This window comes from Lepisosteus platostomus, chromosome 6 (assembly GCF_059453375.1).
Source record: "Lepisosteus platostomus isolate fLepPlt1 chromosome 6, fLepPlt1.hap1, whole genome shotgun sequence".
NCBI lineage: Eukaryota > Metazoa > Chordata > Actinopteri > Semionotiformes > Lepisosteidae > Lepisosteus > Lepisosteus platostomus.
This window is the reverse complement of record NC_142616.1, coordinates 16,405,768-16,429,749: the sequence shown is the minus strand read 5'-3', so window position 1 is coordinate 16,429,749 and position 23,982 is coordinate 16,405,768. Positions and strand designations below refer to the sequence as shown.

General features: G+C 41.4%; 1 protein-coding gene across 3 annotated transcripts; it reads left to right on the top strand.

Moving 5' to 3' along the window:
- The first annotated feature begins 3,254 nt into the window (after window positions 1–3,254).
- On the top strand, window positions 3,255–23,596 carry LOC148660767 (baculoviral IAP repeat-containing protein 1-like). 3 transcript variants are annotated; one of them, XM_088638024.1, is made up of 15 exons: window positions 3,255–3,417; window positions 4,915–5,464; window positions 7,528–7,627; window positions 9,244–9,325; window positions 9,733–9,796; window positions 10,168–10,296; window positions 11,141–11,240; window positions 11,621–11,687; window positions 12,647–12,701; window positions 12,998–15,112; window positions 16,763–16,930; window positions 18,010–18,168; window positions 18,796–18,882; window positions 20,243–20,407; window positions 21,368–23,596. In XM_088638024.1, the coding sequence occupies exons 1-15, from the start codon at window positions 3,415–3,417 to the stop codon at window positions 21,730–21,732; spliced, it is 4,209 nt and encodes a 1,402-aa protein (XP_088494150.1). In that variant the 5' UTR covers window positions 3,255–3,414; the 3' UTR covers window positions 21,733–23,596. The 3 variants fall into 3 exon arrangements, with proteins under 3 accessions (XP_088494150.1, XP_088494151.1, XP_088494152.1); XM_088638025.1 differs by having other exon boundaries at window positions 3,255–3,759; XM_088638026.1 differs by lacking the exons at window positions 16,763–16,930; window positions 18,010–18,168; window positions 18,796–18,882; window positions 20,243–20,407; window positions 21,368–23,596 and having other exon boundaries at window positions 12,998–13,088; window positions 14,428–14,534.
- The last annotated feature ends 386 nt before the right edge of the window (window positions 23,597–23,982 follow it).

The following is a 23,982-nucleotide window of genomic DNA, read 5'->3' as shown; positions in this document are numbered from 1 at the left end:
GAGTGTGAAGCGTTTGGCAGCCACGCCCCCTTTTCATCTTCTCTCTGGTTTAAGTGCGTCTCCGCCACTCTCTCTTGACACTTCATGGCAGCATGTCAGGGGTCCGAGTGATGTTTTTAATGAGTGAGGGTTCACGATGCTGAAGCAGAGAGGCCATTTCAGCCAGAGAGACTTGTGCTAAGTGAGTTATGAAAGACAGACTCGCAAAAATAGCTCACTCCCCATAATTTCTATCCCTTTATTTCATTCTGTTGGTGCATGTTTTTGCAGATAACCTGTTTCCTTTTTAACCTGTGTTCACGCCTGAGAGCATCATGCAATTCGTCACGCTAGCCTTTAGTAGCCCCACCTAGTTTTCATCTTTTGTCTGGATGCAAATGTTTTGTATCTTGTTTATGGCCTTATTTTTTTTTAAAGTAAGAATGTGTTAATTCTTTGAAATATTTCAGATCACTTATATGGTTCTTGTTGATTTAATAAATGTCTGATTCTCTTGTTGCCCGTTGCTACAGCTGCTGCAGAATAGTGTTCTTAAAACTAATTTGCCCTGTTTCCTTGCTTGTTGTAAACCAACCTGGGCAATAGTTACCCTGGTGAATCTTTAGTGTGATTACAATTATTTTGTCTTAATGTTATTATGGTGATTTTATTATGGCAGGCCGCTGTCTTGCACTGAAGCTTCATGCAGTGATCTGTCTCTCCTCTGAGTTCAGTGTTTTCTCCCTGCAGCAGCAGTATGAGGGCAAGGTACTCTTAAAGCAGAGCTTTCAGTCAGTCCTTGCAATGACATGGAAGAGTTTCTCCTGGAACTTTGTGTTTTTGTCTTATTTTACCTTTCTGATGACCAAAAAAGTTTGATTTTTATTAAATACAGACTGAGTGAATCAAATGGGTATTTCCACCAGTCCTGAGGTCTGTACTCAGAAACTCTACAGGTATGCTTGTGCATGCTTCTGAAAGGTTTTGTGCTAAATTTACTAAACGAAAGAATGATTAACAAGATATTTCTAGTTGGAGTCCTGTAACAAGTACTGTACAAAATTCTGGATGTTTTTTGTACTCTGCTTAATAGCATTCATTTCTTTAACATCTGCTGCATTCTGTTTCTCGGGTTCATTGTGACAAATGTTGTGCCCTTATAACTTCATCTGTTGACGAAATGTAGTGAAACAATTGTAGAGAAAGGTTCCTAGGTCTGTATTTCACAAAACAGTGTCTTTTGGGTATAAAAACCCGAATGGGGTCATAGGATTTTGAATTGATATTGACCTTTCCTCAGGGCGCGTGTAAGAAAAGTGCTGTGTACAGTTCAAGACTTCAAAGAGGAAATTCAGTGACTGAGAAAGTTAGTATCTGCTGCTCATCACGCAGATTTTCTAGTTCTTACTGAAACGAGTTCTGCTGCTGCGAAGCTGCGGGTGAGTTTTTGCCACTGTTCTTTTGGTTTTTGGCTAGCTGTGTGGGGTTGTTTTTCAAAAACATGTTTAACGAATACTGCATTGCTGGTGATTGGATCGCAGTGACATTTAATTTGGTTAGGTGTTTAAGAGGTAACATTTAATAGGTTACAATTAAGCAGGTGGTGAATCAGCATTCACACTGTGAATCGCCTGTAGATTTCGACGTAGATATATTCACATTATTAATATTGTGTCTTGATGGATGCCAGGGGTGGCAGAATGGTCAGCATAGCTATCTTGAAGTGCTGAGGCCCTGGGGTGCTCTCTGTGTTTTTATGTTCTTCCTGTGTTCACATGGGTTTCCTCCCACAATCCAAAGACATGCTGGTGGGTTAACTGGCTTCTGGAAAAAATGGCCATCGTGTGAATGTCTGTCTGCCCTGTAATATCCTGGTGTCTTGTTTAGGGTGTTTCTGGGATAGACACCATCTCCCCCATGACCCTGAAATTGATAAATCTGTTAGAACATGGATGAATGGAATAATGGCATTGTTAAGAATGGCAGTTTTGTTTTATATTTATAATTATCAGTTAGGAGGTACTTGTTGAAAGGGATCCATTGAAAACTTTGACCTCTGCCCAATATGAGTGTAGTGTATTAGAAGAGACTAATATATGTAATAAATGTGTTCTTTCTTGTGCATTGATTCAGTGATCCCAGGGTTAGGGTAGGGATTAGATTAGACACAGATCTCTGTGTCACGTATGTGTCACGTATGTTGGAAGGGACGAACCGTGGAGAGGCAGGAGAGCGGAAAAAGACCCTATGACCCTACGCGGGGGGGTTAGCGCGGGCTCAGCAGTTCAGGAGTCATGTTGAAACCTGTGCCCTCAGGCAGCGGACACGGGGCGACCTGGTGCCAGGCGGGTCTCAGGACATCCAAACGTTAATGCTGAGCGAAGGGGAATGAGTGATCCAGAAATATAGAGCCCCAGACAGAGAGACACCAGAAGGAGAGCAGAGCACAGGAAACTAGGGTCAGGACAGAGTAGGAGCGCCCTCTGGCTGCAGAGGGCGTGGCACTCTGTGACTTTTCCAAGTGTCTGCAGTGAAACGAAAACAAGAGGACACCGACGGAAACCTAGATAGACGTTTATTTAAAACCAAGAACAGAAGCCACCACTTTATCACAAAGGGTGGTGGGAGTGTGGAACATGCTGCCCCTCCGAGTTGCTGAAGCCGATAACACGATGGGACCCTGGAATCAATTAACTTCAATGTAGTAGGTCTTGGGTAGGTTCACAGTGACATCAGTAAAGACTGTGAGCCATGACATAAACACACTGTGGGGGGATCAAATTTGAGTTACTGTATAATAAATAATTGGCAGTTCCAAATAAAAAAAATGTACTTGTGCTAAACTGACTCTTAACTCAAAAGTAAATATTAAATGTTAAAGATTGCATAGAATTTTTAACATTTAGTTCACTGGGACAAATGGACGGAACAGTGTTTGAGTTAGTGAACTGTGACTTACCTTTAAGGATGAATTTCACCCTGACATGCCTTTAAAGACAAATACAAGGTACTACAGGCAATATAGTACTGTATGTTAAGAAAATGCAAAGATAAATACTTCATGTTTGTTTGTCCAGTGCTGAAGTATCAACTTAAGCATATCACAATTTGTACAGCTTCTCTACAGTGTGTTTTAGGAGTGTGTTTTGGTACCAGCTTCATGTAATCAGACCAAAGCCCCTTTAAGAAGGCGTAGACTTCACCCAGTCACTTAACCACTCACTTTACCTGTTCACCACCACACCCTCAGCTCTCTTATCTTAGGACTATCTTCCCTTCACTCAGTGCTCAGTATTGGGTTTTACCTTGCGAGCTAACTACCTGCGTCCTTTGATTTCTGTTCTATTGTGTTAGGATTCTCGGCGACTGGATTTCTGTACACTCCTACACTTTGACTTCTGGATTTCGTCTTTGGTTTGTTCCCTAGTGCTTTACATGGTGATTGAACTTTGGTTTGTCTTTTACCTCGATTTCTGGATCATCCCTCGGCTGTTTGTATGGGTTTGTTCACAGACCCGGAGTTCCTCATTCCTCGGCTTTTGCTCTCTCACAGTTACCTACTTTCTCATAGGCTCCATCTTTTACATAACAATAAGCTCGTGGTCTTAACAGAGGGTCTGTGCAGTAGAAAGTTTTGATTATCACTTCATTACCATACGGAGGTTTTTTTTTCACTTAAACATCTTCACTTTTCACCTTCTGGTTGTGCAGGATATTTCTTTTGCCTTCAGTAGAATCCTTTTAGCATATTCACCCTGCTTCGTCTCTCTGGCTGAGCAGGTATGTATGTTGCCGGTCAGGCTAAACAAGTCTCCCGTGTTTGCTGCTACCTGACATCTAGTTTTTTTGTTTAGGAATTAGACACTGAAAAGGAGACTGACTTTCATGCAGTCATAAATTCCATTGATTCCATTCATGAGACGGAATGGAACATCTTTCATATCACAGCAGGGTAGTTGTCTCAGGACAGCGGTAATATCCTAATAATCGCAGGTTTAGCAGCAGGAGTGTGCTGATCTCCAGTTTATTTTGGTTTCTGAGCTCCACCCTTTCCAGGATTAATAACTGAATGGCTTCCCCTTAAAAACCCAATTTCTACTTGTGTCCAAGTTCTTCTTCGGTCCTTGTATTGCTGTAGAGTTGAAAAAAACTGCCCTGAGCTGTCTGGGTCACAGTCTTTCAGGACTGAATATTTGAAAGACATTTCCATGCTTTTCTGGTCAGACAGAACAGACAATTACTGTGTTTTTCAATAGCTGGCTTATAAAGCAACTAGAAATTGCCACGTGATCAGCAAAAAAGAAGACTAACAGAATTCAGACCTTGACCCTAAGGTTCTTAGATAAATGTTTATGTTAGAAACAATGATAATTCTGGGATATAAGCAGAAGCACATAAGCTAGTATTTGCAGTGGAAATAATGTATTTACAGTACATTATTTAAATAATGGTTATATTGTACATCCATCCGTATTCTAACCACATCATCCAATTCAAGGTTGCGTAGGAACTGGAGCCTATCCCAGCAAGCAAGGGACGCATGGTAGTACTGGGGCCCTGTGTTCATGTCCTATAATATGATGGATTGGCGACATGGTGTATCTTGCCTTGTGCCTGTTGCTTGCTGGGATAGGCTCCTGCATCCCTCACAAACCCTGTTCACGATAATATGGTTTAGAAAATGGATGCATGATTGTGATATGATTGTTTACTATCGGTGTTTTGATTCTTGTCCAGTTTCATATTACGAAACAGTGTTCTAGTTTACCACAGTGAACAAAACATGTGGTCACAGTTGGAAATGTTGCATGACATTTTCATCACTGACTCAGATTCTTTTGTTTTCTTTTTTGTTTTCTGACTAACACATTGATAGGCAGTCGAGTTTCAATTCAGCAGTGATCTCTGACAATGCTTTTGTTTGTTTTCTCCTAGAGCATGGAGCACGCCAGGAAAGAGCCAGATCCTGAAATTGAGCTTGAGGACTGGGAATTACGTTGCTCTTCTCATTTGAATCTTAGTGCGAAAGCGATTTCAGAATTCTACAGCCGCAGTCTGAAAGCAGCTGTCAAAGACAACACACGGGGATATGATTACAAAATGAGGAGCGAACTGGCCAGGCTGAAATCGTTTGAGAGCTATCCCTCTCTTTCCCCCTTTGCGCCTGAAGAGCTGGCCGGTGCTGGGTTCTTTTACTTTGGATATGGATCGGCTGTGCAGTGTTTCTGTTGTGGGGTTGTCGTCACTATCGCAAGCTTTCAAACCCCCACACAGTTGCACCAAAAATACCAGGAGGACTGTACGTTCCAGAAGGGGCTGGAAGTGGGAAACATTAATAAGTACGACATCCGGGTCAAAGGTCTTGAAAGCAGTGGTCCAGTAGGTTATACAGAAGACAGCGAGAGGCTTGGGACTTTCAGCAACTGGCCCTACTACTGCGAGACAGAGCCAGCTGTGCTGTCTGACTGTGGATTTTTCTATACTGGTAAGATCCTGAATTGATTCTGTTAGTGATTCGAATTTATTAGAAGTAAATTTGAACCTAGAATGCAGAGGAAGACCCTCTTCAGTAGTCGAGGGAGAGGATTTTTTAAAGTAGTTTTATTTTTAATGTCTTTATTTCACAGCGTGCTTTCCTTAGTTAACTGAAGTCTGTTCCCCGGTAACAGTTTGGCGATGTGAATGATGTAAGGAGCAGGAGGTGTTAGGTGAATGCTGGACATTTGTGCAGGCTTTCTGATTCTGGGTAGGGCTCCCTTGAAGCGTAGCTCCGGACCCAATGCAGATGGTATAATCTGGAAGTACAGATGCAGCCATTCAAAATGCACGGTACGAACCTGTACCGTGGGCATCTACGCATGCGCCACCGCGCCCTACTGCGGTATGTGATTGGCTGGCCAAAATGACCGACAGGGGCACTCGTGGTGCGTTGGTTGGTTGTGGAAAGATTTAATCATTTAATCTCTTTACTGTGCTCGTTTTAATCCGCTTAGTATTGAATATTTATATGGAATTTTACCACTTAAGGGAAATTTTAGTAGCTGAGCATAAAAAGAATAGGAGCATAACGCATCTAAAGGTCATAAACGATATTAATTTAGGAACATAAACATATTATGTAAACTGTGTATTGCTGGTCTTGGTATTTTAAAGAAAAAATACACACCAGTATTCCATTTCTCCCTAAACATTTTAAGCATCAAAGTCTTACATGTGGTTATTTCGGAAACGTTTTTACGTGCTCCTTGCTCCCTCTGATGATGTTACTGACCGTTTATACAATATATAGTACTTTGTGAGAAAAGTGATAGTTTTAAGCTTTTCTGCGAATACACTCGATATTGGAGTAAAGAGAAGCATACTTTTAGAATTTGATTAATAGGGAATATAATATGGAATCACGTATCTAAAGAAATTAATAATGGTATAACTATATTCATGTACTGTTGCACAAATAGTAGTATAAGACTTTCCATTGAGCTATGCTCATCACATGACTCCCTTGGTGGTGTGATCGCTTAAGTGGCTGAGCTGTAATCCTGAGGTCAAGTGTTCAAACCCAGCTGTTGCCATTTGTTTTCTTCTTACAAATAAAAATGTCTTTGAAAAACTAAAATAGCAAATATTATCATCATTATATTGACATTTTTATATTTCTAAATCTCACAACATGTTCGTACTGTATGTACACAGTGGTAGGGCGCAAATTTACTTGAGCCCAAAAGCCCTACTTTAATGAGCAAAGTTATCGTATTTCTCACTCTCTCTCACTCTCTCTCTGTGTGACTACATTGTAAAGGAACCAGTTTCACAGGTATTTTCAAAGTAGAATAAGGGAAAGTCCACCTCCCCCACTCACATGTTTTCTTAGAAAAAGATTCACAACACGAAGCTGTGTCAGTCTTCTGTGTAAAAGAAAATCGGTTTGACCACCATGGGTGCTGGTTTTAAGACGCTGCTGAGTAAAGGAATTTTCCTGCTGTCAGCAGTATTGTGTATATAGTTGACCCTTACCTGAATGAAAACAGGACATAAAGAAAGGGTTTCAGAAATCAAACAAAGTTTTATTCCTTTGTTTTTGTGGTCTGGGTAATTGGAGGCTATGCTGTTATGCTTCCTATGGTGATATACGAGTTTTTCACATGAAGTTGTATTGAGCAGTATTTCTCACATTGTGAATGTGTGTACACAGCGGTCCCCCTGGGTTCCAGTTAGTGCGTAATTACGCATCGATGAAAAACCGGAGGTTTAAAAAAAGAGAATTAGTTCACTGATAGTTTTATGTGGAGACTGTGAACATTTTCACATGTCGTGGTCTTTAAAATGCATTTGGTTTGAAGGCTTTCTGTGTTTCCCTTCCAAAGATATGGACAGATGAATATTCGAGCGTGGTAAAAAACATGGCTTAAAAACGACATATACAGCTATATTATCAATGTACTGTAATCAATATTTAATCATAATAATATAATAAATATATAATTAAATAGAAGACCGTTGAAGAGGTTGCGCCTGCTCTTGATTTTGCTGTTCGTTCTGCGGCTGCAGGTGTTAAGGATCACGTGCAGTGCTTCTCCTGCGCAGGCCAGCTGGGAGACTGGGAGGTGGCCAGTGACCCCTGGAGGGAGCACGCCAAGTGGTTTCCAGAGTAAGCGATGCGGATTCGCTGTGTTTGACGACAGGGAGGAGAAAGAGCACACCCAATAGCACTTTAATCACTTCCAGGTCATCGCATCAATTTCAGTTCCCCTTTATCCAGTTCAGGGTTCCAGTGGCTCAGAGCAGCAGTGCCAACCCCTGCGCCCCCTGTGCTGCCCTGCCCACCGCTTCAGGTGCTGAGGTGTAACTTCTAAATTCTGTGACCATCGGCACTGAGCATCAAAAGAAACTAGAACCCTGAATGCCTGCAAGCTTCAGAAAAAAAACAAATATTAGGTTTCAAGATATCTACTATACAGATTTTGGATATTGATTAAAACTTTGTCCTCTTCTTATTTCATCATTCATGGCTGTCTAGGACGCACTGTACTTGAGTGACTTTGCCTGTTCCACTAGCGCTCAGCCACCTCATTACATCTTGGAACCTGGAAGCTGGAGTCGGTCACCTCTGGTGCACCTGCCTGCAGTGGAGCAGAGTCCTCTGTGACAATGGCCTTTGTGTGGACTGATAAGAGCCTGAAACAGATCTGCCTAAACAATATGAGTGTCTAGTCACTACAGAGCTCTTGAGTGCACTTTAGTACTTTGTTCAGGCCCTGAGAGCACTGCTGCACATGTTACAGGCTCGTTTCAGTGTGACCGAGTTCCAGGAGCACAACACGCGTTACTCACCTCTTTAGCCATCAATCAAGCCATTGTGTGGATTTATGGGAGCCTGTAATGCAGACCTGCCAATACACTATGAGTGACACTACAGAGGTCTATTTGTAGTGACTGATGGCAGCTTGATTGCACTGTCCTCTGGGAGCCCATGTGTTGTACACCTTACAGGCTCATTTCAAAGTGACTGTGTGCAACACGTTACACAAAGAGCTTGAGAAAACAGCTGCCTTCAGAGATGAGATGCATGCAGTAAATGCCCTACTTAAAAAAACTTACAAAACCCCAGAGGAAGTTTGTGGGACACACTGAGACAGTGTGTTGTCTAGAGCTGAGAGATCACTGAACAGCTTTGCACTTATCCTCCATAAAGGACATAATGGACAGGAATGGGACTGACACCCAAAAGACAGTATGTGTAACCTGGTACCCAAAATAATAGAGTTTGTGATGTTCCCATCTTTTTTATATTTGGTTCCAAGGAAAGAGCCACAGGGGCAGCAAAATGGTAGAATCTGTGTTACTGTGTTACAGTGTAGTAAAGCCAATCTCCCATCAGAACAAAAGCTTTTCTCCAGTTTGAAAGTCGAGCTGACTATGACTATTCTCTCTTGATACTAATACCAAAGCTGCTAATATTCTGCAAAACGAGAGTATCCTCTGTCTCTCTAATACATTACATTGACTCATCCTCACGGAGGGGCTTTATATTCTGGACCCCAGGAAGAGATGCACACAAACACAGGAAGACCATGCAAACTCCACACACATAGAGCCCCAGGAAGTTAGCCCAGGGCCCCAGCGCTATGCAACAGTAATGTTATTCAGTGCCACCAGCAAACTCCAAAGTGCAGTAGTCAGCAGTGTTGATTCTGATGAAAAATTAAGTGAGAAATATTCAGTTGATTTTCTTTTCTAACCGAAAAATATAATTTTTCTTCGTAGGTGTGACTACCTCCATAGCAGACTCTCAGAAAGGGAGATTTTAGAACATATCCGTTCATATGTTGGATTCCACGGAATAACGGTATGGGTACACAGTACATAAGATTTTTTGTTATCAGGTTCAAACTGTTTTACTTTTTATTTCAGTTTACTTAATATTTTTGTATTTTCAAAATATTATGTAATTTTGATCTGCTATGGTAATCATATATGGGATGAAATCATAGTATTTGATTTATTTAAATAGCATGTTAAAATAACAAATCTCAACCATTTTTCCATGATGGTCAAAAGCTGTCTGTTTGTCATGTGAAAATGAACTCTTCAAACTGACCCTTTTGAAATTTTGCCTTTAAATCCACAACAGTGTGTAAGATATTCATTGGAATCTAACATGGTTTCTTCGTCTTATTTGGTTTGAAGATGCTACCTTTTCAGGAATATTATTTTTCATTAATTATGCTGTTACTCTTTTTTATGTGACTATAGGCCAAACATTACTTTGTCGACAAAGTGAGTGAAGAAACTGAGATAGCAGAGCAGAGTCAGAAAGGTGAGTACAGAATGACTGGTCTAGCAAAGACTACCTGGAGAACCTGAACTTTACTCCAGACTCAACAGGATTTAGAATTATTATTTCAATCCATCCATTTTTTAACTGCTTCAGCCAGTACAGGGTAATGGGAGAGCAAGAGCCAATCCCAGCAAGCAACAGGTGCAAGACCTGCCCAGGCACACACCCTGGACACCCAGTCCATCACAGGGGACACACACTCACAGCAGGGCCAGTTTTCCCAGAATCCAGTTCACCTACCAGCATGTCTTTGGTACCCCAGGAGTTGAACCTCCGGCCCAGTGTTGCGTGGCAGTAGTGCCCACCATTGCCCTACCATACCCTCACCAAGGCCATTTCCGTCCCCACAGCCTCGTCAGAAGAGATCCTTCGTAGCATATTTGAGAATGAGTGCTCTCGAATGGAGTCCTACTCCCAATGGCCAAGCGACTCAGCTGCAGTCCCATCCAAACTGGCGAAAGCTGGCTTCTTCTACACAGGTGAAGAATGGTAATTTAAAAATCTAAAAACGCCAACACTGACATCTTGCATCTGTGCTCACCCAATGTCAGGCTTTTTATACATATCAGTTTAGTAACAATTTTGTTATTTTTAATAGAAACACTGGTGTGCTCATCCCATATATAATCACAACTGTTTTTTCTAAAGTCTGCTGTTCTTATCTTTTTATCAGTGTTTTTGTTGCGGAATTAGTGGACAAATTTAATTTTGGTGTGGCTGGTAATTTTAAATCAATCGTTCAGTCTTTTGTTTTCTCTAGAGCCCTTTGTAAAAGAATGCCACAGAGTGCCTTACAGATTGCTATAGCAGGTAAACGGCACCTGACCATGTGGCCAGGAAAGAGAAGAAAACAACCCCCCCCCCCCGTGGGTGACAAGAAACCTCTGGAGGTCCCAGGCCCCAGTGGCGACGCCCCCCACCCCTCCTTCCCCTAATGAGTTTTTTGGCACATAGATCATATTAAACCTGGGTCCACTATGTACCACTGTGTTCTGCTTGGTATGTGATGTTTTTAGCGGATCACTTAAATAAGGGGGCTCTAGACCCTTTAGTGTTTTGTGGAGAAGAAGAAATGCTTTAAAGTCTGTCCTAAAACAAACCAGGAGCCTCTGTGTGGATGCTGAAATTGAAGAGTTGTACTCTTGTTTTTTAATTCAAGTTGAGAGACACATTTCAACATTTTAAACAGGGTGAAGTCTGGATATAGTGCAGTCTTCTGAACCAGACAGCAGCAGGTTACAACAGTCTGGTCTCTGTAGAAAAGAAGTCAATCTTGTAAAGATCTTTCTGATGTGTCGATGTAACTTAAAAATGTATGTGTAGGTGACGAGGAAACTGTTCAGTGTTTTCAGTGTGGTGGGAGGATTTCACATTGGCCTGAAGGAGCTGATCCAGTACAGGAGCATCAGAAGATCTTCTCACAGTAAGTTATTCTTCCACAGATAAAAGAGATTTCCTTTTATCTATAGATAAAAGTTGCTACCTCCGCTCAAATCCACCTGTCAAACACCTGTAATAAAACATCTAACTGCAGTTATTAATGTCCTGCAGCACTGAGTAGCATAAGCCATTTTCTACAAGTTTTGACTTTCAGAGACGCAAATTTTTCTTTGCGCATATCAGTCTATGAGCTTGAGAATGGAAGCAGCTAGACGTATAGAATTGTAAATCTTTTTGCATCTGTCTGTAATGGGATTGAATTTCCTCAGGAAGGATTTTTAAGGCCTTTACATATCTTTATAAAGTGTCAAGATACCTCATTAATCTTATGTTATTAATACACAAATAAACGTCTGCTTTCAGATGCCAATATGTTATTAACATCGGTCAAAATCCTCAACAAAGTGAGACTGCCGTTAGCCTCAAAAAGGTAAGGGTTTGGATAGCTTTTAAAACTTCCACCTTTCCGTCTTGATTATTCAGCTATGATCCTTGGAGTGCTATCTGTTTCCAACTTGCTCAGAATCAGCCGGAGCACTAAAAAGACCTGAGAGGTACTGAGATCAAAGACCTATAGAGGAAAAAGGAGGGAGGATTAGCAGATGACTTCCGACAATTCAAAAATCCTGAGTTTCCAACTGCTTGTTTTCGGTTCCCCACCCTCTTAATTACCTAACTGAAGGCTTAATTTAAATAACGTGTTGATTCATTGGAGTATTTTTAGAAGTTTTATTTTTCTACCCAAAATTTTGGAATTTGAGATTACTTATGAGTAAGTGTTAAAAGCGACCAGACGTTGTCATTTCAAATTAATCCTATTGCTGAGTCAGTAAAGGATTCAAGTGTGTAACTGAAAGCTTGGTTGGAACAAAATCCAGTTCCAACCATCAGCACAGTGATTGGAGAGTGATTAGAGAACCTTTAAAACTTAAAACCTTAAGCAGAAAACTTTCTTCCCACTCATTGCAAAATTCTATGAAAAACAGGAACACAAAGACGTATGCAAAATCCAGCTAAATAATAATATTAAATGGTGAAAAAGAAAGAAGCTAGAATCACTATCAGGAAAACAGGGCATCAGGAAATTTTGGGGATTTTCCAAGACGTTATTTTAGAGGCATCAGGCTAAAAGACCAAATACTGTAAATCACTAAGCTTAGAGGAAACATCAGATATCACTCAGGAAGTGAAAGTGCATGAAACATTTGAGGTATCAAGTGATATCATGAAAGGAAGACATGAAAATAAATATTGGCACAAAGTTTCCCAGATATCATCAGTGATTTCAGGGCTTTATTTTAGATTAGCATTTGAGAAAATAATCTAGGAAACTAGTTGTCTTTCAGCGTGTATCGGTGTATTTAGAGATGCCTGTCTTCTCTTTGTAAGGAGCACAATCAAGATACTGGTGTTTCTGCCCAGCTTCTCCTCTCGTCTTCCACAGGTAGTAAATAGTTTATTTGGTATTTGACAATACTTGGGTCAGAACTCATGTATTTGTCTCTGTGAGCTGTATTCTACTCACTCATACCTTATTTATTTTTGTGTCACTCTATAGTGGCAGCAGCATTGGGAAAAATATACAGTACGTTTCCTGCAGTTCATTTGTAAATGTCTTGCACGGTGTATAGTTCAGTTTCATTTTACTGATGAATTTACCAGCTCGTAGGATTAACATGCAATTCAAGGAATCATTATGCAAGCTTGGTTCAGTTGTCTTTTATTTAATCATTATTTCAGAGTCTCGGCTGGAATTAAATATGTTGGAGAAGAAAGCCAGGAATCTGCAATTCCTCCTCAAGAAGGCCTACGCAACCAAGGAGTTCAGCAGGTCCTTCCCGTTCTCCGATATCCATATTCCTTTTGATATCCGCCTGCTGTACACGCAGGTAGTCATGGAGACGAAGGACTTCAGGAACATTCCTCTTGCTCGGGTCACTCTGCCTGAAGTGCTGAGAGACCTGCGAAACATCACAGTGTTAGAGGGCCAGTTAGGGAGTGGGAAGACAGCCTGTCTGAAAATGATAGCTATGCTCTGGGCTCAGGGGGCGTGTCCCGTTCTGAGGCGATTTGAATTAGTGTTTTATATTCCCTTGAACTGTGCCCCTGAAAAACTCAGCGTGACTGAAATACTTAGGGATCATCTTCTCAAAGAGGAGCTGGGTATTTCAGAGTCAACCTTCCGGGAATTGATCCGTCATTATCGAGAACGTGTCCTGTTCCTGCTTGATGAATTTGGGAAGGATGCAAGTCCTCTTCCCATGCTGATAGAGGAGTTGATTCATCGGACCCACTTGTGGAAAATCCCAGTAATCGTTGGTGTAAGAACCCAAAGCCTTTACCTTATCCGGAAGCATGCTGAGCTCCTGATCGCTATCCTAGATTTTCCTCTGCATGGCACCATTAGCATCTTACGGAGTGTGCTGTCTTTTAACATGGTCCAAGTGGAGGATGTTTACAAAAGATTATATACATTCCCTGCCATCTGCCCCATCATCAAGACCCCCCTCTTTGGGTTAGCAGCCTGTGTGTCAAGGATTAAGTTCCCCAACAGAGAGTTTACCAGCATCTGCCTCCTCGACTGCTACCTGCAGTTCATAAGGAAAGACTCCGCTGGGCAGACGGGTGTCTGCGTCGACACGGTGTCCAGCGTGGGGGAGCTCTGTCTGAGAGGGCAGTTCCGTGGGCAGTTTGAATTCACAGAGGCTGACCTTCTCCAGGCGGGAGTGAAGGAGCCAGAGGCCCTCAGGCTGGGGCTTCTGAACAGACTCACAGCCCAGAGAATCCAGCCAGTGTATCGGGTCTTTCACGTCTGTTTCCAGGAGTATCTGGCCGCGGTGCGCATGAACGAGCTCATGACCTCCAGCGTCCCTGAGGAGAGGGAACAAAGTCAGAAATACTTAGAAGAGATTGATTCTTTAGCTACTTTTTTATGCTTTGGGCATTTCCTTACCTTCACCTCTACAAGGTCAGAAAGAGCAGCTACAATCGTCACGGACCATACACTGAACAGGATTAACAAGAACGCTGCTTTTAGTGCTGACGAGGCAATCAAAGCGTTCCATACTCATCACCCTGAGATCCGGGTTTATATTGATACTTTCCTGCATGCTATGAATGCCGCCCCAGATTTACGCACCACTGTTACAGATACTTTTCTCTTCGACCAGGTTTTAAGAATGCTGATTGACTCCCTGTATTTACCGTCCTGTTCGCCAATAATCACAGAGGGCATGAAAGGGAAAAGCTTTCTCATCAACCAAATTCCATTACACGGACTGTTTTATTTCATAAATCAGTATCCAGAGAGCATTAAGGGGATCAAGAGCTTTCACCTCCATTTTTTCAAGGAAATTACCTATTTCAATGAGAATGAGGATCGCTTTCAAATAACAGAACCACCGGCTGTTGAAGAGGAGTTCGCTGGTTCATTTCGTGATCCTGAGAGATTGAGAATGAAAAAAAGGACATTAAATCATTTGTTTAATTTGGCAATCAGTTTTTTCTCTGCTCCCATACCTGAGGAGTTTATTGATGTGCTGTGTTCGGCTTACAACAGACATGAATATAAAATTCCCCTTCTGCACGTGTCCATCGTGCAGATGAGACAACTGGCGGAGAAAGAGCTGGAAAACTTGAGCCTGTTGTTCTTCCTGTCAGACTCTGTGGTTCTGGATGTCCTGGACAGTTCAGGAATAGTTCAAGAACTGCATCTTGTTCTGGAAAAATATGCAGCAAAGGTCAAGAGGTTGCTTGTGTTATCCAAACGAATGAGTGAAGAAGAACAGGCAATTCTTGCCTCACTGACCAATTTGAGGTCCTTAACACTATTTTGCATGAAAGCAGATATTCCAGGTAAGAGGTCAGTGGTGTTGTAATGGTGTGGTCAGCAGGCCCGGATCAAGTGTCAGGAAACTCTGTTTCAAGGACATCTTGACTGTTTCAGAAGGGATAAGGATGCTTCTCTTCATTCAATAACAAAGATACCTACTGAATTTCTAAACACATTGCAGATCTTTTCTACGTAGGCTATGTTATTTAAGTTATTTAAAACTCTCAGAATTTGTTTTTATGTTTATAAGAATCCATGGGAATCAGACTGCTGTAGTATGTTCAATGTACAGAACAGTCTGCCATCATGCTGTGTCAGATGATTTTAGACTCACACGTTAGCATTGTGCTTTCAGCAGTGAGGAAAAACAATGCTTAATTAGCATCTTAGTAATAAGAATAATGTGTAATTTTCTAAATGCACTTAAAAATCCCTGTAATTCAGGTATAATTTAGATCTAATATATCAAATAGTGTGGTGTAGAATAGCTTTCCTCATGAGCTGGACAGCTTTCTGACCTTTTTTATTTGGCAGCTAGTAGTGAATTGATCCCAGGATGTCATCCAATTGTTTCCTGAAAGAAAACTATCCCACCACCCTTTGTGAGCTATTGTCTCCCATGCTCATTTTTAAATGTATTTCCCTGTGGTTTCCATTTGTGAAACAACTTGAATATTTAGCTTGTTCCATGCTCCCACATCCCTTTGTGTAAAGGAGTGCCTCCATTCCTGGCTGGAGGACCTCATCCAGCTGTCTTGAATGAAGTCAGGGTATCGGCTTTAACACTATCGCTGGGCAGCATGTTCCACACACCTATAGCTGCTTTCGTAAAAAAGCCAGTTTGAAATTCACTTGTGCCCTCTAGTGTACTAGTACAGTGTACAGTAACACTTCGGTATTTATGAGGGTTAGGTGGCTTGAGGTCTCCTCAGATGGTGAATTTTCAAACATGGAACTTAATGCCTTGCTGGGAAATAATGTGTGGTTCCACAGTTCACAAAACCATAATAATGTTTTGTTATAACTTTTAACTATATCAGAAATAAGTGATATTAGTTATTAGTATTTTTTAAAAAAATTAGTACTGAAAACTTCAGAAAAGCATTCCGTCCTCCCTATAATTCTAATTATTGTATGTACAAACTAATAAGATCACTGCTGTATAACAGCTTACCATGTACTGGACTTAGTTTTTCTTTTCATTGTTGTGTGTATTTTCTTTCCTTTTAGATCTTGTTTTTATTATTGTTAAAAAATGCAGCACTATCGTCTTGTAATGACGTTTATTACCTCACAGGAATAACTGAAAGGAAAGTGAATTGAAACTGATAGCTTAGGGATACGTGGAAGGTATTTGTTTTAATAACATTTCTTTTATCTGGCAGCACAACACTGAGTCACGCACACGCACTGCTCTGGTAACAGGTCCACACACAAGCCACTTCTAACGCTTTCCTGAAGGAAACTGAACAACTGAAGCGTTACCCAGGATGCAGTGCTCCAGAATCCTGTTAAATCATGTTAGCGCAGCTGTGCCTTATAACATTGTATAACCTTATAACACTTTTGTGCAAAGAAGCGAAATCAAGAATATTGAACACGGTTTTACTACAGAAAGTTGTCTGTTGGTAGTTTACAGTTTAATAAATAAACCGCCTTTTCTAATTTTCCAGAATTACTACTCCGTCAAATGGACACATTTTCAAAACTGGAGGAACTGAAATTAGTACTGGGTCCATCTTCTGGAATTTTGTGTGCCCTACCAGTTGGATTCAGCAAGGTGGTTACTCTAAGGAAACTGTACTTGAATATTAACATACAAGAGGAAGACACTATATTAGGTAAGATCAGGTTAATCCATCCATCCACCCATTTTCTAAAGTGCTTTATACAGTACAGGGTCGTGAGGAAGCCAGAGCCTATCTAGCAACAGGGGTAAGGCAGGATACACCCTGGATGGGATGCCAGCCCACTGCAGAGCAGACAGATACAAGCATACATGCACACTCAGATCGGGGTCTGTTCACCTTCCAGCACTGCCAGTGGACTGTGGGAGGAAACTGCATCACCTGGAGGAAGCCCACATGAGCGCAGGGAGACATGCAAACTCCATGCAGACAGCACTGAAATTGAACCCAGGGCCACTGTGCTACAAGGCTAACCCTAACCCTGAACTGGAATAAGTGGTTAGGAAAAGGGTGGATGGATGAGTCAGACCAACAAAGATCTGTTGGAATGAATGGCTACTCCTGACCAAGACTGGGAAGCACTGTTTTTTAGGTGATCAAAACATGATTCCGAAAATATTGTGCCAGAGCAAACAAATATGGGCGTTTGGACTGCATTTTCTTCTAAAACATCAAACCATTTTGTCTTTAAAAACACTTAACATGACCGAACAGATGTGTTCCTTGGAGCAATACGAATGCAAAAAACATTGCTGCATGAATCTAAATATCTGCCTTAACTGCATTTCATCTAAAATTTCCAAACTCATTTATGTAATCAACTACAGCCTTCCCTTTATAGATTCGATAGTGTGTGACAAGTAGAAGCTACATTAATGCTTACAAATAACCAAAATGTAAGTCTTACAAAAGTGCTGATGAAAAGTTAAAGGACGAAGGAATAGAATGCACTTTGGGTGTTGTCACAGCATTGTTTGAAAAGGCACAAGCAGATAAATTAAGAATGCAAAGACCAAAATGAATCAAGGTAAGGACAATGCTGAGGTCAAATCAATATACAGTAATTATTATTGGGAAAGATCCTACTGTATTATTGCAGCGTGATTGCACTGCCCTGCTTGATGAAAGAACCAGCGGCTGTGGTTTTCAGGAGGAGTGGCCAGTCATCGTCTGCACCAGTAACAGTATGAAGCTTCTGATTTTTTTGTTTCGTTTTTTTGTTTCTGTTTTAGCGTGGCTTTTCGCACATTTCCCACTCTTGTCCAGCTTTGTATTGGAAAGTGACTCCTGTCCTGGGTTGGAAGGCATCATCGGCGCCCTGCCTTGCGCTAGCCTGCAGGAGCTCAAACTGGGCTGCATAGTGTTTACCGGTTCTCAGCTGAGCTCTTTTGGTGAGCCGTTTCCTTCTGCCAATGAGTCTGCGCCATGTTCTTATGGATCACATTCCAGATTGTTGTTCTAGCAGTTCTTATCCAGCGGGTTTTATAGAGGTTATCAAAACTAGTCACCCTGGCCTAGACTTTTTCACATATTACTGACAAAATAATGTCAAAATAAAAACAAAGGTCTACAGCTCATCCCAAATCAATTAGAAATATAAGACAGAATGTAACTTGCATGAGTAGTTAACTGCTTTTGCTATGAAACACTTGAATCCAGGGCATTATCCTCAACAACATGCCCGGGTATCTTGTTCTGCACTCTCATAGTTTCCTTCTGTGCTCTTTGGTTCACATTTCACTGTTCATTCTGAAGATGCCCAGCCAGAGTTTCTATTTCATTTTCATTTGCAATTACTGTTCAGAGCGTCTGACCATTTGTTTTTCACTTGGAAGACGTATTTTACAGTGTGTAAATAAAGGTAAAATAAATTGTGATTTTAGGTTTATTTCTCCTGCACAACCTTTTCACAGATCAAACTGTTCAGAGGGTATTCTATTTCTGGACTTAATAGAAGAGAAAATGTAAGAGTTGTAGTTGTGATCTCTGCTAATTGTAAAGTTTTGTTTTTTTCTCAGTTGCACAGCTGGGGAGATTCACAAATCTGAAAGTGCTGAAGCTGTGTAATGAAGTGTTTGACTCTGTGGAAGTAATGCCAGCTTTCGGTTGGTGGAAACTGACTTGGCGAAAGGCCAGGCACTTCTCGCTGAGTTACTGAAGCTTTCATGTGAACCACTCGTCTTATTGACAATGAGACTGTAACATATTCATGATTTGATCTTAAGTTCTATGACTTTTTTAATATAGGCTAATTGATTGGTTGATATGCAGTTCAGCTCCAATTTCTTCGAGATGCTGGGCATGATTGTGTTGACCTAAAATCAGTTTGCTTGCTCTGCATGGGTGGCACGGTGGCTCCCTGGGGTGTATTGCTGGGACATTGGCATTGCCTGTCATTGCACTAGCAGTTCTGGAGCCCTGGGTTTAATTCTGGACCTGGGTGTTGTCTGTGGGGAGTTTGCATGTTCTCTTCGGTTTAGTGTGGGTTTCATTCAGATGCTCTGGTCTCCTCCCTCAGTCCAAAGACATGCTGGTAGGTTATGTAGATCTGTGCATCCAGGATGTATCTGCCAGGCACCTGTTTCTTGCTGGGATAGACTCCAGCTGCCATGCAGCCCTGTACTGGATAACATGGCTAGAAAATGGATGGATGAATTTGGTTTACAGAATTATTAGTTCTTTAAAATACATCGCATAGATATTGTATTGTATGTGTGCCTATAAAACATTTAAGTATCTACAGCTGGCATCTATATGTGCCCTGTGATGGAAAACCAAATGATGAAAACATTTGACTGTCCATTGGACTTGTTGTAACAGTCTTGAAACACAGGCTAATGCAGAGAAACAGACATACAGACATAAGGCTCAGAAACAGCACTGTTTATTCATAGTGCAGGGAAATAAAAAACTCCAAAGTAAAAGCCTAGCTCTTTTTCAGTCCCTCACTATCAGGAGTGGGCAGCTAAGCGTATTGCCCTCCTCAAAGAACCGAACAACTCTTAACTCCAGTCTCTCTCTCTCTGTGACTCTTCACCAACAAAAAACATTTCCCTGAGTCTCTTCATACTAAACACTTCCAGAACCTTGCAGCTCTGTCCTCTGTGTCTTTCTCTTGGTCCCTCAGATGCACAAAGCCTAATGGAGGATCTGCCGTCTGTCTTCAAATGGCAGAAAGCACAGCAACTGACTTTTGGAAGCTTGAGCTTCCTTCTCTGTGATTTGACACCTGACCAATAATCTTCCACCAGCAGGTCAAGGGTCAAGTGACAGCGGGCAGCAGCTCACACCCCCCAGCAGTCTGGGAAATGTGGTCCAGACAAGAACCTCCAGTTTGTCTTGACTTACTCCCCTCTTGCACATATTTGTACAGTACGTATAGTAAAGAGACTGAATGTCCTGAAGGGATAGGCCGTCCTGAAAAGATATGAGTAAATAAGTGCTGCTAATTATCTGTGTTATCAGCTTGTGCTCTGCAGAAACTTAAAAACCTTGAAGTCTTGCATCTGCCATTTGGAAGAGGCATGAAGGAGGCAGCTGAGATGATTATTAAAGCTTGTCAAACTCTGCCGTGCTTGAGGTCCCTTCGAATGCACTCCTGTTTGAACGATGACAGTCTTGTCACATTTGGTAAGTTGTACCAAGATCCTTTACGTTTAGAATAGATCTGCAACAGAATAAGTGCTTGTTATGACAAGTCTACTGTATGATTTTCAAATGGTGTAAAAATAACTAAATCAAACCTGTGCTGGGGCCCTGGGTTCAGTTCCTAAGATGCTATCTGACTGGCGTTTGTTTGTTCTCTCTGTGTTGATGTGGGCTTCCACGCACATGCTGGTAGGTTAATTAGCCTAAGTCAAGAGTGTGTGTGCATCTGCCCTGTAATGGACTGGTGTGCCATCCAGGGTGTATCCTGCCCTACGCCTGTTGCTTGCTGAAATAGGCTCCAGCTCTCCTGCGCCCCCGTGTGGGATATTCTGGTTAGGAAGTGGATGGGTCACAGAACGCAGCCAGAAGGTTCAGAAACAGTATTCTCTACTTTATCATATTTTTTCTTTTCTATGTAATTTTTCAAATACATTGCTTAGGATGCATCCTACAGTACGTCTGTTTATAAAACATTCAAAACATCTAAATAAAGTAAGTGCTTTTAGTTATTTTAATCAGGCATAGGAAATCATAAAATTGAGCTTTTTCTAATTTTTGATAAGCTTCATGCCAGAATTGTTATCCTATTGATTTAGGACTGTGTTGTAATAAAACAGTAGTTCTGTTTCTAACAATAGTGCATTTCATTTTCCAATGCAATTGAAGATTTATTATTAGAAATATAAACAACATAGTAGTATTAGTATTCTAAAAAAATAATATTGTTTAAACCTATCTATCAGGAAAACATTATCTTGGTTAATACTACTGTTTTTAAACAGTAAAAATAGATTTTCATGGTAATGCTATATCAAATTTAGATAACTAATTTGTGGAAATGAAATTCAAATGAATTAAAATGCTTGATTAGCTGCCCTTACCTACAGCTGCAATACCACAACTGTATTCCATGTAGTAAACAAATATAAATCTATTTTTTAGCAAAGGCAACCCAAAATGGCCATTTCCTTGGACTTCATAAACTCATTATAGACTGCAGCATCAACACCACAGAGAGAGGCTGGCAGGAATTGTTCCACTGTCTGGGGCGCCTGAGTAACCTGGTGAAGGTGGACATCTCCAGACCCGTGTCTCATCTGATGAAACCTTCTTCCCGTCTTGTCATCACCTTTGTAAGGGCCATCGCGCAGCTCCCCAGAATCCAGCATGTTCTTCTGCTGGGCTGGCTGCTGGACGAAATGGACCGGAAGCTGTTTGAAGACATGAAGAAGAGGCATCCTCAGTCACAACACATTAGTTTGACCTACAAGTTCCACGTTCAGCCAAAGATTGTAGAGAGCGTTTGAGCTTTAGTTGGCAACACGTACCACAACTTAAACAACAGAAATCCATCCCCTTTCGACCATCGCTTTCAGACGCTGTTGGCACATGATGAAGTACAGGTGTACTTGAAATGAAATGAGATTTGTACTTGTACTAATTAACTGCTGTCTCTGTGTTTTTCTATTATTGGAAAATAAGACTGAAAAACCTCTAAATATATTAATATTAATTATATTTTCATTTTCCTGAGCAAGGTCTGAAACAACTCCTTAAGCCTTGCAATCTAACACTGACTGTTCTTGGATCCTATGGGGAAATAGAAAGGGCAGAAGGGTCATGATCTGTTTTGTAACCAAGTGTATTCTGTAAAAGGATGTGATGAACTGTCTCCAGTCATTCGTCCTGCTCTCCTAATATGGACTAGCTGTAGATTGCTGTAATATCTCTCGCTGTGCTGTTGTTACCGAGGGAGCTTGGTAAAGTCCCTGATTATCTCCAGCTGGCAGAAGAAATAAAGCTGCAGACTGTTGTTCGCTGTAATCTCCTGAGAGCTGGTATCCCATGACACCAGTTAACTGAGGCTCGTCACGTTATTGCTCATGCAAGCACATCACCAGTTGGGTCATCTGTCATTCCAGCATCCAGCATCCCAACAACTGGAGCTACTTGTGGGAATAGGTACTGGCCAGAAGGAGCCCCAATTGGAAATGGCTTCGCCCAGAGGTTGAATGAACATTCAAGCGCTTGTGAAGGGCAGGGTCTTTATTAACAGCAGTACATCTCTGATATCCACAAAATGTGTCCTCTCAGACATTTCCAAAGGTGTGTGTCCAGTGTTGTACACTGGGCCATGGAAGTGTCAGGGAATGACGATGCCTCAATAACGGAGTTACTTTTATTTTGTAACAAACTGCACGGCCGAGCAGTAGGAAAGGGTGCCAGGACACTCTACACATGTGTCTCTCGGGGGAAAGCAGGGATATTGGGGATTTGGGGGTACAGAGAATTAAGTTGTGGTGGCAAATGTATGGGGACGTTCAAGAAAAGAACATTCTACATCTTTTTGAAAGTGATTATTTACGGTAGTTCTTTGGAACACCGCCCCTTCTCTGTCCTGTGGCTGTGGTCCAGTTCTACACAGCCAGAGTGCTGCAAGTCTTGCAGACGGAAGAGGAGACTCCTCCTGTTCTGTACTGTACTGCAAGGCGGTGTAGGAGAGCACACGTCCCAGTGACTGTGCGGCTCCTACTGGACCGGTCCGCAGAGCAAGTGAGAGGCGAGCAACACGCTGCTCTGAATTTCCTGAGGCTCATTCCCAAGGTCAGAGGACTGACCTGAAAAGATCTATTACAAAAGTCTCTGAAGTTGATCTTTTTAGAGCTGCAAATACAATAAATTTGCAAATATAATTTGTTTTTTACTTGTAAGTCATATAATGCTACACAGGAGAGACCTCTGTAACTGCAGTGAACTAAAATGACCTGAAACGATCTGCTCCTCTGACCTTGTGAGTGAGTGGGAGAAGTGAGACTGTTCACAACTGTCTTTAATAATGACTTTTAAAAAGAGGACGTGTCCTTGCACTGGCCTACGAACGTTACACTCGGAATCCCCAAATCCTATCCATTTTCACACTCAGAAGTGTAGAGTACCATCCTAATGAAAAAGTAACAAATCTATTAAGTTAACAGTCAGAGGGGGCAGATCACATTTAAGACATACACTGAATTTAAATATGTATTTAATTTTTGTTCTTAATTAACCAGGAATTCTGAAAATTCACTATTGCATACTAAAGGCTCTACATCTATCAGATGAAATATAGAATCTTATAGACATTACAATATATTGTTAAATTGCACTGATTAATAAACATGAATTAATAAACTTCATTGTGTATATTTGTGGTGTGTCTATAAAGCAATTTTAGGGAAATATTACAATAAAATTCAAGCGACTGATGCAAGTTCATTTCTGACTGGGGATATTATTTCCACTGTATTCAGAAACGTTCTAATATCTGGTGTTCTCCTTAGTCCCCTACATCACCAAAGACTACAGGGCAGCAGCTGTTACTTTGGATTCATTATATATGAGTGACCTCTCGCACCCTCATAATCTCATCTTCAGAAAGTCGTGAGTTTAAGGGCAGGGCCTCTTGCTCTTTTCAGACACTTGCAGCAACTATTCGCTCAGAACCACGTCTGCGTGCCTACCACGTGGAAAGCGTCACCTTTACACGGGAGAGGAGCAAAGCCGCACCCCTTTCCTAC

Excerpts from the sequence above, each read along its gene's own strand:
- LOC148660767 (XM_088638024.1), top strand. Across the intron at positions 11,688-12,646 it reads CTGCCGTTAGCCTCAAAAAG|GAGCACAATCAAGATACTGG; the intron begins GTAAGGGTTTGG and ends TCTCTTTGTAAG. Across the intron at positions 16,931-18,009 it reads AGAGGAAGACACTATATTAG|CGTGGCTTTTCGCACATTTC; the intron begins GTAAGATCAGGT and ends TTTCTGTTTTAG.